Source organism: Lampetra planeri, chromosome 13 (assembly GCF_965212315.1).
Source record: "Lampetra planeri chromosome 13, kcLamPlan1.2.h2, whole genome shotgun sequence".
In the NCBI taxonomy this organism is placed as follows: Eukaryota; Metazoa; Chordata; class Hyperoartia; order Petromyzontiformes; family Petromyzontidae; genus Lampetra; species Lampetra planeri.
This window is the reverse complement of record NC_136119.1, coordinates 3879000-3894862: the sequence shown is the minus strand read 5'-3', so window position 1 is coordinate 3894862 and position 15863 is coordinate 3879000. Positions and strand designations below refer to the sequence as shown.

Here is a 15863-nt window from a genome sequence, read left to right as displayed (position 1 = left end):
TATTGCCTCGCATAATAAGTTGGCTCTTACAGTGACACCGAGTCTAGACAAGCAGAGAGAATAAACTCGTGTCATATTTTATATCGTTTATTAATAAGTAACGCCATTACTAATGTACAGCAGTTTGCAATCCACCGCTAGACGTGTCCATCACGGGGGATACGTGACCATACTTCACGCTGGTCAGTGCAGCTTGGCGAAGGGGGTGTGGGGGGTGTGGCAATATGAATGTAAAAGCCACATTGTCATATGCAGCGGTGTGTAAAATAAATTATTTTGCTACATTATTTGCTTTATAGGTTTCTAAAAACAACAAAAACTCAACTGTTGTATTTCACCAGGTAAGGTCCACAGAGCTATACATCTCTTTTATCAGAAGCGACCTGGCCACAAATGATAGCTCAACGAAGTGGCTTATCACGTGGACATTTATATCAGCCAAATACTCCAAACACACGTTTCTAAATGTGCGGGGAAAAACCGGAGGACCAAGGGAAAAATCCACGCGACCACGGGGAGAGAGAGAGAACATGCAAACTCCAAATGTACGGTTCCTAGTGGAGGCACGCGCGGTGGCATCGTGGTTAGCGTGCTACGTTTTGAACCTGGCCACCGAAATTCGACTCCCGGCAAACGGCCCAAATTAGTGGGCGAGGGATATTAGAACCCGGTCACAGCCTCCGCCCTCCCATTCATCAAGCCGCACTGATCAGCGTGGTGAAGTATGGTCAAAGCGCCCCGCGAGTTTCACTGCGCGGGGGGTGGGGAGCGGGGGGGGTAATGAACAGAGGACGCCTGGAATTTATTTTATTTCCTTTATCAATTCCTATTAGTGCCGTGCCACCCTGGGTTAGGGTCACTGTCAGATCACTCACGGGTCCATCAAAGCCTCTTTGGCCGAGGCACGATTTCTCACGGGACGCGTGACCTGCGGGGGGGTGGGTTGCGATTAGTGTCTGGGAGCCGCATCAAAATCATCTCTCCAAGATCAAACCGTGAGGGCACCCCCCCCGCCCGCCCGCTCGCTCGCACGGATCTTCTCTCACGGCTTTCACATCAGTCGTCAGCGTCATGAGGGCGACGCGCGGCCTTTGATGGTTCGCGACCTGCCCGGGCGCGCGTGTGCGTCGTGAATTTTATTCGAATGCACGTTCATGCACTCGGGGGGTAGAGAGCCGTTGGTCAAAATCCATTGAAAATCCAACGCGCGTGAGTGGTGTACGTTTTTGTCTCTCATCACGATTATTGCTGAACACAGGCCGAAAAGGCACAGGAAACGCCAAGCAACAAACAGCGCTATTGAAGGTACAATAGGTATCAAAGATAAAGAGTTATACACATGTATTGACTTGAGCTAGGTTATTACAAGAGACTGGGAATAGAGACAATTGGGAAGTGGAACAGTGCGAGGAAAGACGCAGTCGTGGCCTCCGGCGTGGTGGTTGAAGGTGAAACAGTCAGTCTGGCAACACCGAGCTCTCAGCATGGGTGGACGAACCAACGAGTGACGTTCATGGGAACTGTAACCATAGCAGTAGCTATAGAAGAGTGACCGCAAACACTAAAACATCAAGTAGCCGGGATATATTCAACAACGATGCACCATTTCAATGGCAATTCGCCGGGCGGTGGGTGCTGCGTAAACTTTTGTGCCACCACACAGGGTTAGCTACTACTGGGAGGGAGCGGCGGGGGGGGGGGGGGTCCCCTTGATTAGACTGCAGCAGGGCATGGGGACGGTTGAGATGTGACAACGTAAGGCGCTCTGAGTTGCGGAGGTATTCAAGCGAGCACCCTTTGAATGCAATGAATTCCTCATCCTTCTCGTTCCACCCGCGTCGTTCACCGTGAGCGAGCGAGCGAGCGCACGTGCAACTCACTTGAAGGGCTTCTCGCCCGTGTGCGTGCGGATGTGGTTGTTGAGTGTGGTGGCTCCGGCGAAGGCGCGCCCGCAGTAGCCGCATTTGAACGGACGGTCACTCGAGTGGGTGACCACGTGATTCCGCAGCTCCGAGGGCTGGGAGAAGGACTGTGCGCAGTGGCCACACTGGTAGGGCCTGCGGGGAGAGGGGCGGCAGAGGTTCAGAGACTCACCGCCACACAGACTCACACCGACACACACTCGCATAGACTTGCACAGACTCACACAAAGACTCATCATTATACAGACTCACACCGATACACACTCACACCGACATTCACAACGACACAGACTCACACAGACACACAGGCACACCGACACCAGACTCACAAGAATACAGACTCATCCCAACAGACTCAGAACAGCACAGTCTCACAATACACACTCATAATAAAACACTCACCTCAACACAGACTCACTCCAATACACAACCGTATCCCAACACACTCACCCAAACACACTCACCCCAATACAGACTCACCCCAATACACTCACCCCAATACACTCACTTGTTGTACTTGATAAGTTCAAGTCAATGGATTAAACACTCTTCAAATTCCCCATACATACATTCATGACGTGAAATAGTCCATAATCATTCACCAGTATCTGTCCAATTCTGGATGAAGACCTCTCCAAGCCGTAGCTATCTCTCATAGTTTCAACGATGTCACCATCCACATAGCATCCTGCACGCAAGCTGATTTCATTGGTCCATCTCTGCGATGGATGTCTTCTCAGGCATGTTTCCTCCTTTGACTGCCTATCTGCCATGAGACTTAACCCAGGCGATACTCCCTTCAAGAAACGTGTCCTGCCCATGCCCAATAACTTTACTTTGAAGTGCTGCAATTGTACGTTTATACACTCCTAACTGGTGCAGTTTTTGTCACGTTTTTTTCTGACAGCTTTAGTGTCACATTCAATGGCAGGGGAAAATTACGTTGTAAACAGATTATGGGGATTGAATGTTTTTAAGAGTTTGGCACAAGACTTGAAGCAGTTGAGGACTTTAGGCAGACCCTGCCGAATCAGCAAAACAAACCATCCTCAGGGCCCTCATTTTTGCAGGGCCTAAGTATGAAAATTTTAGTTTTGAGATGATTCTGTTTGTAAGAATACATTCGTGCCAAACTGAAGTTTTCTAGTCCTTGCTGAACACCATTCGAATTTACGGAAATTTTTCATCGACATTTTATTTTAAAAATGCCACACGGCATATGTCAGTTGACTACCGAAAGGCGTAATTATGTGAACGTTTACTAAATCCAACGTTTCAGATGTTTAATAATAACCAGCAGTTTCCGAAAAAATATGAAAGTGTTGGTAGGCCATTAGACAAAGCAGACAACTTGTTAAAGGTTGTGACATGAAAAGGATTTGCTAAAAATAAAAATGTTATGAATACAAAGTTTATTTTAATACGGTACGGTAATACATGAGCTTGGATTTAAATGCAACACCTTACACACACACGTACACAATACGCAAACGTTTACCACTGCAACGAGGCTATGTTTAGTGTAACTGACTAGATTCACATAGATGTATGTGTGGACATCTACACATATATTGCATTATAAACGTGCAAATAACCCGTCTTAAAATTAAAATATTAATTTCACGTAACAAAATTAAGCCGATCTAAACAGTGCATTACAATATTTAGAGTGGTGCAGGTAAAATACTACGTGTTTCTAAAATGACCTCTGTGGTCAAGTGTAAGGGAGACAAACATTCAGCGACAGAAATAAGAACTCGTGGATTAGAGAACGCACAAGAGTTTGAGACGAAGTTCAAACTGTTAAGAAGAAAAGTGGCAGTGGGCAGGACGCGTCGCAAGAATGACGATGGAGTGGCGGTCAAGGATGGAACGTAACACGTCCAAGAGGATGTACACTGTGGAGACGGAGCAATGAAATCAGTTTGCGTGCAGCATGTGCTTGGTGGATTATTACACCGCAGGACCGCGATGGATGCGGCACGGTTTGGAGAGGCCTTCATCCGGCAGTGGACTGGTCATGGCTGATGACGTTAATGCAACAGATACAAACGAATAACTTTCCTTAGCAATGGGCACAGCTTAACTCTACTTCCAATCTACATCACAGTGAGGGTTTCATCACGTACATTGTCAAGCTTGTTACATTTATTCAGTATAAGAAATGCATTTTGTACGTGCAATGGGATGATCGAATGTAATTTTTGCCGCGTATCAGCAAGTATAAAAAAACGTGGAGTGCACTGTGTGCTGTACCCGGCGATCTGAGTTCTATTCCCGACCATGGCCCACATCAGTGGCGAGTGATGTCTGAACTGATCCTGCGCCTCCCCTCACATCACCAATCCGCACTGACCAATGTGTAAAATTATGGTGAAACAAACTCCAATAACCAACACGGCATGGGGCATCCTTCATCCAGCGGTGGATTGGCAAAGGACTGTCAATTATTAATCATTATTATTACTATTAAATGTATGCCTACGTAGCATGAGAGACCTGCGATTGTTGTACAACGTGTATAAATGTTGTTGTTACGTTCATGAAAGTAATCACGTGGCAAACTTACAAAGTAGAAATTGCACCGTCCCGATGTTGTGTCCAGTATGAACACGTATTTTCCTTAACGCTCTTTTAGGATGTGAAACCCCACGCAAATCTTCTTGGTTCTTTCGGTAAAGTCACGTAGGAGGGAAATAAAAAATAAAATAAAAAAATAAAACATAATAAAATACAATTATCACGACGTTTCGACCACAAAGCAAGCAGCCGTCCTCAGGGTGAGAATTGTATTTTATTATGTTTTATTTTATTATTATTATTTTTTTATTTCCTTCTAGGTGACTTTACCGAAAGAACCAAGAAGATGAATCCCTGCAGTCACGAAAGCTTTAAATCGAAACCCACGCAAAGGTTTTTTTTTGCGTGTGTTCAAAGCGCGCTGAGATTACGCAGAAACCTGTTGTGTGGGTGGCCGTGTTATCAGTTTGTTAAAAAAAAAAATCCAGTGCACAAAACTCCGAGCTGTCAGCTACCGCCCTGGGAGTCGTGTGCTTGACGCCATATGGCCTGATGCGAGAGCTCTGATGCGAGCGCGCTGATGCGAGAGCCCCATTCTCTGTTTTCATCTCTTGGTCTGGCGATAACGGGAAGGCCTCGCCAGCTCCACCACCACCACCACCGTCCGTCCCCCTGACTCTTTGTCAATGCAATTGACTCAGGGCGGTGACACGGGCCAAACACCCAAATGGATTTTTTTTGTCTTTCATGTGACCATTTGTAGGTTAGGCTTTTTTTCGGACCTGCCAGAATTACACCATCGATTTCTGCGATCCATTGTAACAATAAACGCGCTGCAGGAATCAAGGTGTGATAACGACAGCTTGAAACAATGCGCCAAAGCAGACTAGAAAGTAGCGCCTTCTTCTTGGTTCTTTCGGTAAAGTCACGTAGAAGGGAAGTAATAAAATAATAAAAATAAAACATAATAAAATAATAAAATAAAATAATTATTATTATATTATTATATTATTTTATTTTATTATTATATTATTCTATTATGTTTTATTTTTATTATTTTATTACTTCCCTTCTACGTGACTTTACCGAAAGAACCAAGAAGATGAATCCCTGCAGTCACGAAAGCTTTAAATCGAAATTTAAGTAGCGCCTTGTATCCACTGTGCTTTATAACTGATGGCACATGCTCGCATTATAAAGCGTCAAATACCAAGATCCCCCATATAACCTTTAACAGGCTGTTACGGCAAGCGGTGTTAGCACAAAACGGTGGTGTGGCTCGCATCGTGCCCAGCCACCTTTGTCTCCCCAGTGCTAATGTTCATACAGCAAATCAGGTGCTCATTTAAGGCTGAGTCGGCCTAGAAAACAGTTCAGTTATTCTCCACTGATATCACCCATGGCAGGGAATCGAAATCGGGTCGCTGGTTTCGTAGCACAGCGTGCGAACCACTCACTACCGCTCCCCACACCAAAATGTCAACACACGTTGTCACATACACATGCAGCAAAAGTAAAGGGCAAGTGCGTGTGCGTGTTAATGTGTAAATGCGCGTGTGTGTTCGTGCTGGTGCGCGCTCACACTGTTCAGTGGAACAGTCTGATTTGGGCATTGTCACCTGCTCTTAGGAGTGCCATCAGCCATCCTGGCACTAACGCACCTGTCCGGGTTCTGCGAACACACGTGCATCTGCAGCAGGATTCGCTGCGTGAAGGTCTTGAAGCATTGGCCACACTTCCACAGGTGCCAATCACTGAACTCCCCACCCAGCTGGCTGGTGGACGTGGGACTCGCCAGCACCTTGTGACCGCCGACCCCACCGCCCCCTGCGCCACCGCCGATCCCACCCAAGCCCATGCCAGAGCCGGGACTGCCGCCCACGCTGGCGCTGCCGTTGCAGCCGTAGCTGTAGGCCGCCCCGGGCCTGTCGCCCTGCGGGTACGACCTCCCGGCGGCCGGCAGGGCCTGGCTCGGCCAGTGCACGGCGGGGGGCGGAAGCTTTCCCACCTTGCCGAAGGGCGACAGGGCCTCGTGCCGCGACATGGCTTCCGCGGCAGACAGGGGCACGTTTGCTGCAAGAGAAGATTCGATCACAATCAGAATATCTTATTTATCCCGGAGGAATCTGATGAGCTGTGAAGCTCTTTTTCACAGATGTCCAGCAAACTAAACTATTTTTTATTTTAATAGGTAAGGCCCACTGAGCTGCATCCCTCTTTTTCAGAAGCGACCTGGCCACAAATGATAGCTCAACGAAGTGGCTTATCACATGGAAATTTATAGCAGCCGGAGGATACGGAGAAAACTCCACGCGACCATGGGGAGAACATGTAAACTCCAAATATGCAGCAGGCGTCAGGATCGGGATGGAACCCACGACCTCCAGGCGAGGTAGCTAACATCTCGCCACGCCAGCGAGATGTAGGGGCGGGTCAGCAAGTTTAAAGTGTGTTACGTAAGAGAAGGTGAGATGACTCTTTCCGCTCCAGTCAAATCGCACCGAATGATGCGCCAAAGCTTGCGGCAGATGTCGGATGTTAAGCGGGGTTCAGCGTGGTGAGCACTTAGATGGGAGACTGCCAGTGGAATACACCACAGGCGTGGAGGGCGTGGGCTACAGAGTGGCCAGGTAATGGCAGCGCACCTGTAAATGTAGACATCTGTGTGGCGCTCTGCGTGTTACTGCCTCTGGTTTTCTCCCACAAGCCACACACTCATTATTGGCCAAACATCCCAATACAGGAGCCTCTTGAAACTTTTGCTTACGTTTTGAAATGTAAGACTCTATTTCATGAAAGGTAAATTAGGAATGGCATGGTGATTCTGCAGTTGTGAAATGCCACGTTACGAGCATCGAGAAGCCAGTTTAAATCGTGGCTGGCTGGCCAGATTTGAACCCAGGATCTCATCACCGTTGCCATCTAAGTTTGTCATCGTTCCGCCGCATCTCCCGATTCGTGCGGTTGGCTACGTACGTGTGCGAAAGAAGTTCAACATACATACACACGCACGCAAGAGAACTCGCAATAACCAATGAGAGATCCCTTAATCCGCGTCGCGTGTCGCCACGGATTTTCCCGGCGAGCGCCGGGGTATCCACGGCCGCTGGTGGTGGGGGGGGGGGGCGAGGGCCCCGTACCGGTGTCGTCCTGCGCGACGTGCTGCAGAGGGATCCCCAGGAAAGAGGCGTACGACTCGTCGTACCACACCAGCAGCTCCGAGCCCCGAGGGATGTCGGCGCATGCTCGGTAAAATATGCACGACCTGCACAGGGTCGTGGGGGAAGAATGGTGGGGGGGGGGGGTGAAGCGCTTGAGGCTCAGGGCATGATGAACGAGCCCGTCGCGAAGCGGCCCCTGCAGTTTGTTTTGTGTTCGCGAGCGAGCGAGAGAGAAAGCAACGCGTAGTTCGCCACAACGGGATCGGTAGGGGCAAGTGGGGGGGGGGGGGGGCTGCCTTCCTCCCGGCTCGGCTGAACCTGCCTTCGTCAAACGCCGGCCGCATCTTCTCGCGCCCACGCGCGCACACAATTAACCACCTCCTTGAAGGTGACCTTTAACTTCGTGGCATCGGTGGCAGGAAACTTTGAGCAGGAATATCGCTCCCGTCGTGGTTTGTCCCCCCCCCCCCACGGACAAACGCCCTCCCCCGCCACTGCTAAGCTCGTTCGGCTGATTAATTTCGAGTCGGTTGAATTTCTGTTTAGAGTTTTTTTCAGTGTTTTTTTTATTTTTTACGAAACTCGCAAACGTGATACATTTTTTGCAGCAAGTGTGAGCCAGCGTTACCGGGAGAATTCATTGATAATGCATTACGCTCTAAGTGAAAACGGATAAACGCCGAGGAGATAGAAACTGCGGGGGAATGGCACGCGCATTAGCGAGATATCGATCGCCGTGCGGCTCTCGATCGCCGTGCCTGTGAGATTCTCTTGTTGCGCCGTTAGGGAAATTATGATCGGCAAAAAACAAGCTCGTGAAGCTGTAGGTCACGGGAGATGCGCAAGTCATGGCCAGTTTTTCTAAAAGAAGGAAATGACTTCAAGAGAATTATGCGAGGACGTCACCCCACGCAGTCCTGCGACACACTGTGTTCTCTCGCGTAAATGCGACAGATCGGAGGAGAGCCGTTATCGCACGTGATGATTTATAGAACGTCATGAATTATCCAGATGGTCATTTTTATACGCATCTCCCAAACCAGACATACATAAACATACAATTATACGCACATAATGTGAGTGCAAATAGTTTACATTGGACGCACATACTTGTCTGTATAAAATAATATATTTTTAAATGCACCCATTGTTAACATACGGCGAGGTGTAAGTACAATAAACACTCCAATGCTTTGCACGTTGATAAATTACCACATGCCACGTTACATGTGAGAACGTTCAGTTCAGAGTGAAATGTTTGGCTGTTTCAGTTGTACGTGGCGCTCTAGCAGTCTCTTTTGTATCACACCCAGTGCTGGATTCAGCTAGTGTGGGGCCTGTAGCATAAGTTATAAAGGGGTCCTAAATATATATACAAAAAAAACATTTTTACTTGCATAGTAAAGCAATTGTATTGTTATCATTTTCTGTACAGCCAGATAATACGACAAATCGCTAACCTTAAACACCCAGTCGTTCATTAAAGTTGAAGGCAGTATAGTACTATAGTAATAAAGCAAGTGCAGAATCGCTGCACCGGAATTGATAGCTTGAAAGCATTTAGCGCGGGGCCCTCGAAAGTGCGGGACCCGTAGCATGTGCAGCTACTTGTGCTACTAGAATAATCCGGCACTGATCACACACACACATCTGAACCCGGCCGTCTGAGTTTTAAACTCAGCCACAGCTAACGCCAGCGGCGAGTGGTATCTGAACCACGAGGGGCACGTGCCATTCCCGTGAATGATTCTTTCATAATGTCTGCCACAAGTAAACAGGAGATGTCAGCGGTTATCGAAGCGAGTTATGAACCCGACGAGCTGAGTTTGATTTCCGACCACGAGCTAACGTCTGTGGTGAACGATATATCTGAACCGGTCCTGGGCCTCCCCTTTCACCAACCCAGAGAGGCCAGCGTGGGCAGCATACGATCAAACAACACCTGACAATTAAAAGACATGAGAAGCCCTTCCTTCCAGTAGTGAATTCACAAAGCGCTATACATTATAATAATAATTAAAATGTATTCCTCTATATGCCAGGCCAAGTATTTTCTTAAGTGAGGCATCTCTGCTGCTGTAACCCACAATACGCTAATCTTGCAAATGTGGTCAGCGTGACCTCGTTGGCGTGGCCTCCATAAATCATCGGTAGCACTAATAGAATTTAACAACGCGGCTTTGACCATTACAGAAATTGATGACGATGCATCACAAACGATTCCTGGAAGAAAAAAAATGCGCGTGTTTTTTTGGTTTGTTAATTAACATCTTCATGGTATTCAATGTCAAATTAGAATGTTGGCATTGACACTTGTAACTGACCGCTCCGATTGTGCACTTTGTTTGTTTGTTTGTTTCTTCTGACCAAACTAGAATAGCGTAGAAAATAGTTAAAAGTCGAACCTTATTTCAGAATGCATGGGGGGGGGGGGGCATTGAATGGTCTGTATTTAAAACAAGGGCGATGTTGTGTTCTCCAGATTACAAGATGATGCGGAGAGTAATACGCACCCCGAACTTGTGCCCAGCGTCCAAAAAGTTCTACAAATCTTTTGACAAACGAACACGTACACTTTACCCGATTACATGACACACCCCAAATGATGCATTATAATACAGGGGGGGGGGGAGGTGCGTCTTATGATCTGGAGGATTCGTTAAATGCAATTGCAAATTGAATGGCGATTAATTAACAAGAAGGTAAAGGGCAGTCTAGAAGAACAAGTATGTCTCTCCTGTGCCAAGATGTCTAATGAGAGTATTACATAATTGAAATCAGAAATGGCCAGCATAATGAAGCTTGGATTGCAGCTCGGCAAGGCTCCTGATTGTGAGATCATGAATCCAAAAGCTGGCCATGGTCCATACTCTTTGGTTCTTTCGGTAAAGTCCCGTAGGTGAAAATAAAAATAATAATAAAAATAATAAAAATAAAATAAAAATGAAAATAACTAAATTAAATGACGAGTGTCCACTCCAGCAAATTATTTCTTGCTGTGGCTGTCCTATCTGATGACGGAGACTTATGTTGCTTCCGAAACGTCGTGATAAAATGTTATTTGCATTTTTATCTCATTATTTATTTATTTTATCTTCACCTACGTGACTTTACCGAAAGAACCAAAGAGCATGGATCCTTGCAGTCACGAAAACTTCAAATCTAGAATTAACTGGCCATGGTCAATTCAGCTCATTATCATCACCGCACCAGGATCAGTAAAACCAGCAATGATTAGTGAAGGGGCCACCAGTTAATGGTAAAAGCAACATTGGTGGTCCTGTGGACACTGGTCCCTTGCCATGGGAATGTGTAATTTCTACCACCAGCTCACATCTGCGACATGATATGAGTACTTCTCAATGTCAATTTGAGATTTTCACACACGGATGCCGACGCTTCTTCGGTATTTTTTTTTTATCAGGGCTCCATTCCTCATCAAATGTTTTCCCGGTTGCTGCGAAGCTGAAGTAGGTCACACGTGACTATTAGGCATAGCCATAACGACAACTGGGTTAGTTTTCTCAGCATTGCCCTTTTGTTGAGGCAGCTGATATCTGGGAAAGCTGTGAGTCTTACCAGGACTTTAAAAGTTGTGGAATAATAACGAATCACTCAAGGCAATGCTTTTACATGAACTTCTCCCCCTCTTCCAGTATTGTGAGATATTCTGCTTCTCGTGATATGTCCTGTGTTTTTACGATGACATGCTGGTGGATAGGCGTGCTGCAGCTGATGTGCCGACATATTTTACGGGTCACAAATCTGGACAGACCTGGCTGAAATTAATCCCCGGGTTGTAAGCGTAGGAAAAGAGCAACGAGGAAGTTCGAGATCAAGTTGAGGAGGAGAGAAGCATAGCAGCAACAATTCAGTCTGGTAACGGAAGGAAGATTTGCAAGAAAAATGTTGGGAATGCGCGATGAGAAGGTACTGTGGCTTTAAGGGATGCTTTTAAAACGACTATTTACAAGACATTGAGAAAGAAGCCAAGATGCAGAAGGCTGCTGCTTGATGGCTTGAACAAAGGAGGGGAGCAAATACGGCGAAACAAACTAGAAGAAAACTCACGATCAGACAGGACGGAGGGATTCATTGTTCATTTTTGCGTCAGACCGACGCGTGTGTGTGTGTCGTGCACCCTCCTCCACCCGACACAGCGGCCGAACAATTAAAGCCGTCAGGCGAGCAAAACGTGCCAAAAACGAACGCCTCCGCGCTAAACCTGGGCTCAAGAAAACTCGAGCCCAGGCCCCCTGTCGTTTGGCAGAGGACTAAGGGAAGGTAAACGTGGACCCTGCGGGCAGCGACGCAACAGCGGCGGTCGAGGCTGCGTACTTGTGCTGCAGGACGGAGAGGTTCTGCTCGGCACGGTGGCGGGCACAGCGGATGTAGCGCATCCAGCTGCTTCGTCCGGGCTCGCTGCCATCCAGGAAGTGCAGCAGGCACCCGTCGCTGTCGTACACCTGCACGCGTCGCACGCCAGAATTTCCAGTCAAACGGATCGCTCATCGCCCCCACACCACCCCGATATCCGACGATCTATTCCGCATGTCGGGAGCGGGACGTCGCATGCACGCGCACGCTGTGCTCGCGGCTCAGATCGCTCGTGAAGCCGCAAGCAGGCACTGTGTGTGTCGGTCGTGTGACGACACGCTGATTCAGCAAAGTGCAATCCCGCACGCATGACACACGCGTCGAATTGCACGCGTACATTTTTTTTTAACAAAGTATGACTCGTGTTAAAACTTTAAGCGCACGATTTAAATAAGGGTATGCACATTCCAGTCCTAATGAAGTGAACAACAAACACTGTTTGGATGGCTAGAAAGAGGATTGAGAAAGTTCGAGGGCAGATTCGGGAAGAGAGAATGCTGATCGAAATGATCCAAAAGAGGCAACACAAAGATTGCGAGAGCTCGATGAAAGCAGAATCCATACGGGTGAGGGATGTTGGAACAGAGGCCAAGAGCCAGGAAGAGAAAGATGCTGCTTCATGGCTTGAAACAAGGAAGTGGGGGGAGGGGGGGCGGGGGGCTACAGTGAAATAAAGAAGAGGGCTCAAGATCGGACAGGATGGAGGAAGTCAAGGATGGAGGGAGTCAAGGATGGAGGGAGTCAAGGAGATGACATTGTGCATATGACTCGGGAAAGACGACTGGACACAACTCGACAAAAGCGAGAGGCAGAAAGAGCGTGGAACAATGAAAGCGCGACTGATGAAAACGAGACACACATCGAGTGATTCGCTAATCGAATCACAACTCTCAATCATGGCAATTCATTGCGGAGGTCAACTGTCGCACACTGATGGTAAGTGCCGTATGCACGCATCAGGCAAGTTTGTGAACGTGACGTCAAAAGTATAAATAGACCCACAATCATTCACTTGTTTTAAATAAAACTAGCAGCCGGTACATCCTTTGGACGTGGGCGTCCGTTCGTCTCTGCGGTCAGCCAGCAAAACTTTTTTTTACAGAATAGCGAGGGTGCTCGTCGCTGAACGAGGGTCCTCCCCCACCCCCAACACCGCACCTCCCCATCCAGGCCCCCCCCCCCGCCTCATCCAACCCGCACCGCAACCTGCACCCTCCTCCTCATGTACCCCTTTCCACACGTGCCCCCCCACCCACCCACCACGGCCCCCCAACGCACCCCCCACCCGCGCTATCCCTCGGCGTGCCCCCCCCCCCCCCACCGTGCCCCCCCCACCATGCACCACCTGCCCTCGGCGTGTTGACCTCTAGCCGATCAGAGCCCGCGCCGTGTGGCTCATGGCCAGCCAGCCGGCCAGCCAGCCGGCCAGCCAGCCAGCCAGCCAGCTAAACTTGGTTTGTAATCTAACATGATACCTCCTCGCATAAACGCACTTATTCTACGCGATCGACCGATTCAAGCACGGTGTCCACATCGCGAGGCTGCGTAGAATCGAGGAGGAAGAAGAAGAAGAAGAGGAAGAAAAAAAACCCAATCCCGTGGCCGGGTCACCGCGTTTCGCTTGCGCTGCAGGACGTCGGCAGCGGGGCGGCCACCGCGCGCGCGTCGGTGGCCACCGCGCGCGCGTCGGTGGCCACCGCGCGCGCGTCGGTGGCCACCGCGCGCGCGTCGGTGCGCACTAATTTGCAGAGCGGGGCAGATGGGGCCGGGAGGGCAGGACAGGGGGAGAAGGGGGACAAAGGTCGCGAGGGTCGAGGTCTGCTAAGTAACGGGACGCTCTCCCCTCCTCCGCCCGGGCCAAGGTCCCATTGCGAACGGGGGGCAACGCGGGACCTGATTAGGGCTGGAAAACTGCAGGCACCTCATCCATCACCTTTTTGTTTGGGGGGTGGTGGGGGGTGGTGGGGGTGGTGGTGGTGGTAGTTGGCTCGCCTTAATCAGGGCCAGTGCGCCTGACTGGGGCGGGGCAACTCCCGGCACGCGCGGGTTAATGCCACAGACAGCACGGTGAAGCGGCGGTCACAGCCGCATAATCCCCGAGTCAGCACCCATCATCACCGCGCGGACCCTCATTGCGGAAAATGCATGCGTTACATAACAGAGACGGAAGACAAAGATAACCTTCCCCCCCCCCCCCTGTCCGCCCGCCCGCCCCACACCGTATAACCCGACACAGGCTGCTGGGGAAAGTGCTCTGAGCGAGAAGATGTGAAGGCCGAAACACCATTTCAAGTTCTAATTTCGAGCTGAGTTGAACTATAGGTGACTGAGAACGGGTTCAGATCTTGGCGACTGGTGTTTGCCGTGAAGCGAACGCGGTTCGCCGAGTTCGGAGTCCAGGGCACTAACTACAACGCTTCCACTCCCCCACAATATTACACGTGTGTTAGATGACAACACACAAACACACGTCCACTTACACAATAACACACAATTGCATGTACAGGGTAGGGGCATAATGCCTAAAGAGGCAGACGCTTCAGAGAACGACATCATCATACGTTATCAAAAATAAGCAGAAATATACACGAAGACGATTGCTTGTGTTGCGATCGAAACGTCGTGATATTGTTATTATCTTGTTATTTGTTTCTATCTACGTGGCTTTACCGAAAGACCCAAAGAACAGAAACAGATATAAACAAAAACAAACCCGCCATACAAACACACCAGAGCCATGCCGGGCAAGAAACTTGCACAGCTGCCCTGTATCTCTGCGCTCAGACGCGGAAAAAAACCGCTCTTATCCCCAGGCTCCTCGCACATTCGCTGAAAGGGTTTGCGTCATTGAAAGCGACGTGGCCTCAAGTCCGCGCAGTTTTTTCTGCAGTGATGGCACCCCCCCCCCCTCCTCGGCTATATTTTGCGCCCGTCAAAACTCGCCAACTCGGCGTCGTATCTGAGACTCGTGCCACTCAAGCCGGAGCGACTTCTCCTCCGCAGCTGGCAGAGTCAGCCACCAGTGCGGGTTTATCTATCTCACACCTCGAGCGGTGGCGTTTTCCCACGGAGGAGGTCACGGGCTGAGAGGCAACGCTGCACGGTCCAGCGTGCCACACGCGCTGAAGCACTCGAGTTCTGATGACATCAACACCACCTCTATATCCACGTTGCCTCGGGCTCTATCTGACGTGGGCCACTCTCCCCGGGCCCTTGATTGGCTCACTCTTGAGCACACTTCCCCACTTTGTTAATCGAGTGGCTGACGTCACCTCACTTTGCGAGCGAGGGGCCAACTTCACCAAAATAGCCTTGGGCTCACGGCCTCGTGATGACGTGGGACAGAGGTGCAAAGCGGGTCGAGCAGTGGGGGTGTCTGGGACATCGCGCGCCCACTGCCGCCGCGATCATCGCGACGGCTCATTGAACGCGCCAGCCACGTGCGCGAGCGTCGGCGATGACGATGAGGCTCTATTTGATTTGACTTTTCTTCTTGGTTCTTTCGGTAAAGTCACGTAGAAGGGAAATAATAAAATAATACAAATAAACCTTCTTGGTTCTTTCGGTAAAGTCACGTAGAATGGAAATAATAAAATAATACAAATAAAACATAATAAAATTATTCTCACGACGTTTCGGCCACAACGCAAGCAGCCGTCCTCAGGTTCTGACAGGCCTGTTCTTCACCTGAGGACGGCTGCTTGCGTTGTGGCCGAAACGTCGTGAGAATTATTTTATTATGTTTTATTTTTATTATTTTATTTTTTCCATTCTACGTGACTTTACCGAAAGAACCAAGAAGATGAATCCCTGCAGTCACGAAAGCTTTAAATCGAAATAAAAATAAAACTTAATAAAATACAATTCTCACGACGTTTCGGCC

The 15863-nt window shown here is 49.1% G+C and overlaps 1 protein-coding gene across 1 annotated transcript in view; it reads right to left on the bottom strand.

Annotated features, from left to right (window-relative positions):
* The window catches only part of PRDM6 (PR/SET domain 6), a 63685-nt gene that overhangs the window by 1316 nt on the left and 46506 nt on the right, over positions 1-15863 (bottom strand). The window contains exons 4-7 of the mRNA XM_078600336.1: positions 11942-12069; positions 7583-7707; positions 6062-6515; positions 1881-2057 (exon numbers count right to left, since the gene is read on the bottom strand). Of these exons, the coding sequence (XP_078456462.1) occupies positions 1881-2057; positions 6062-6515; positions 7583-7707; positions 11942-12069 (884 nt within the window). The remainder of the gene's footprint in view (positions 1-1880; positions 2058-6061; positions 6516-7582; positions 7708-11941; positions 12070-15863) is intronic.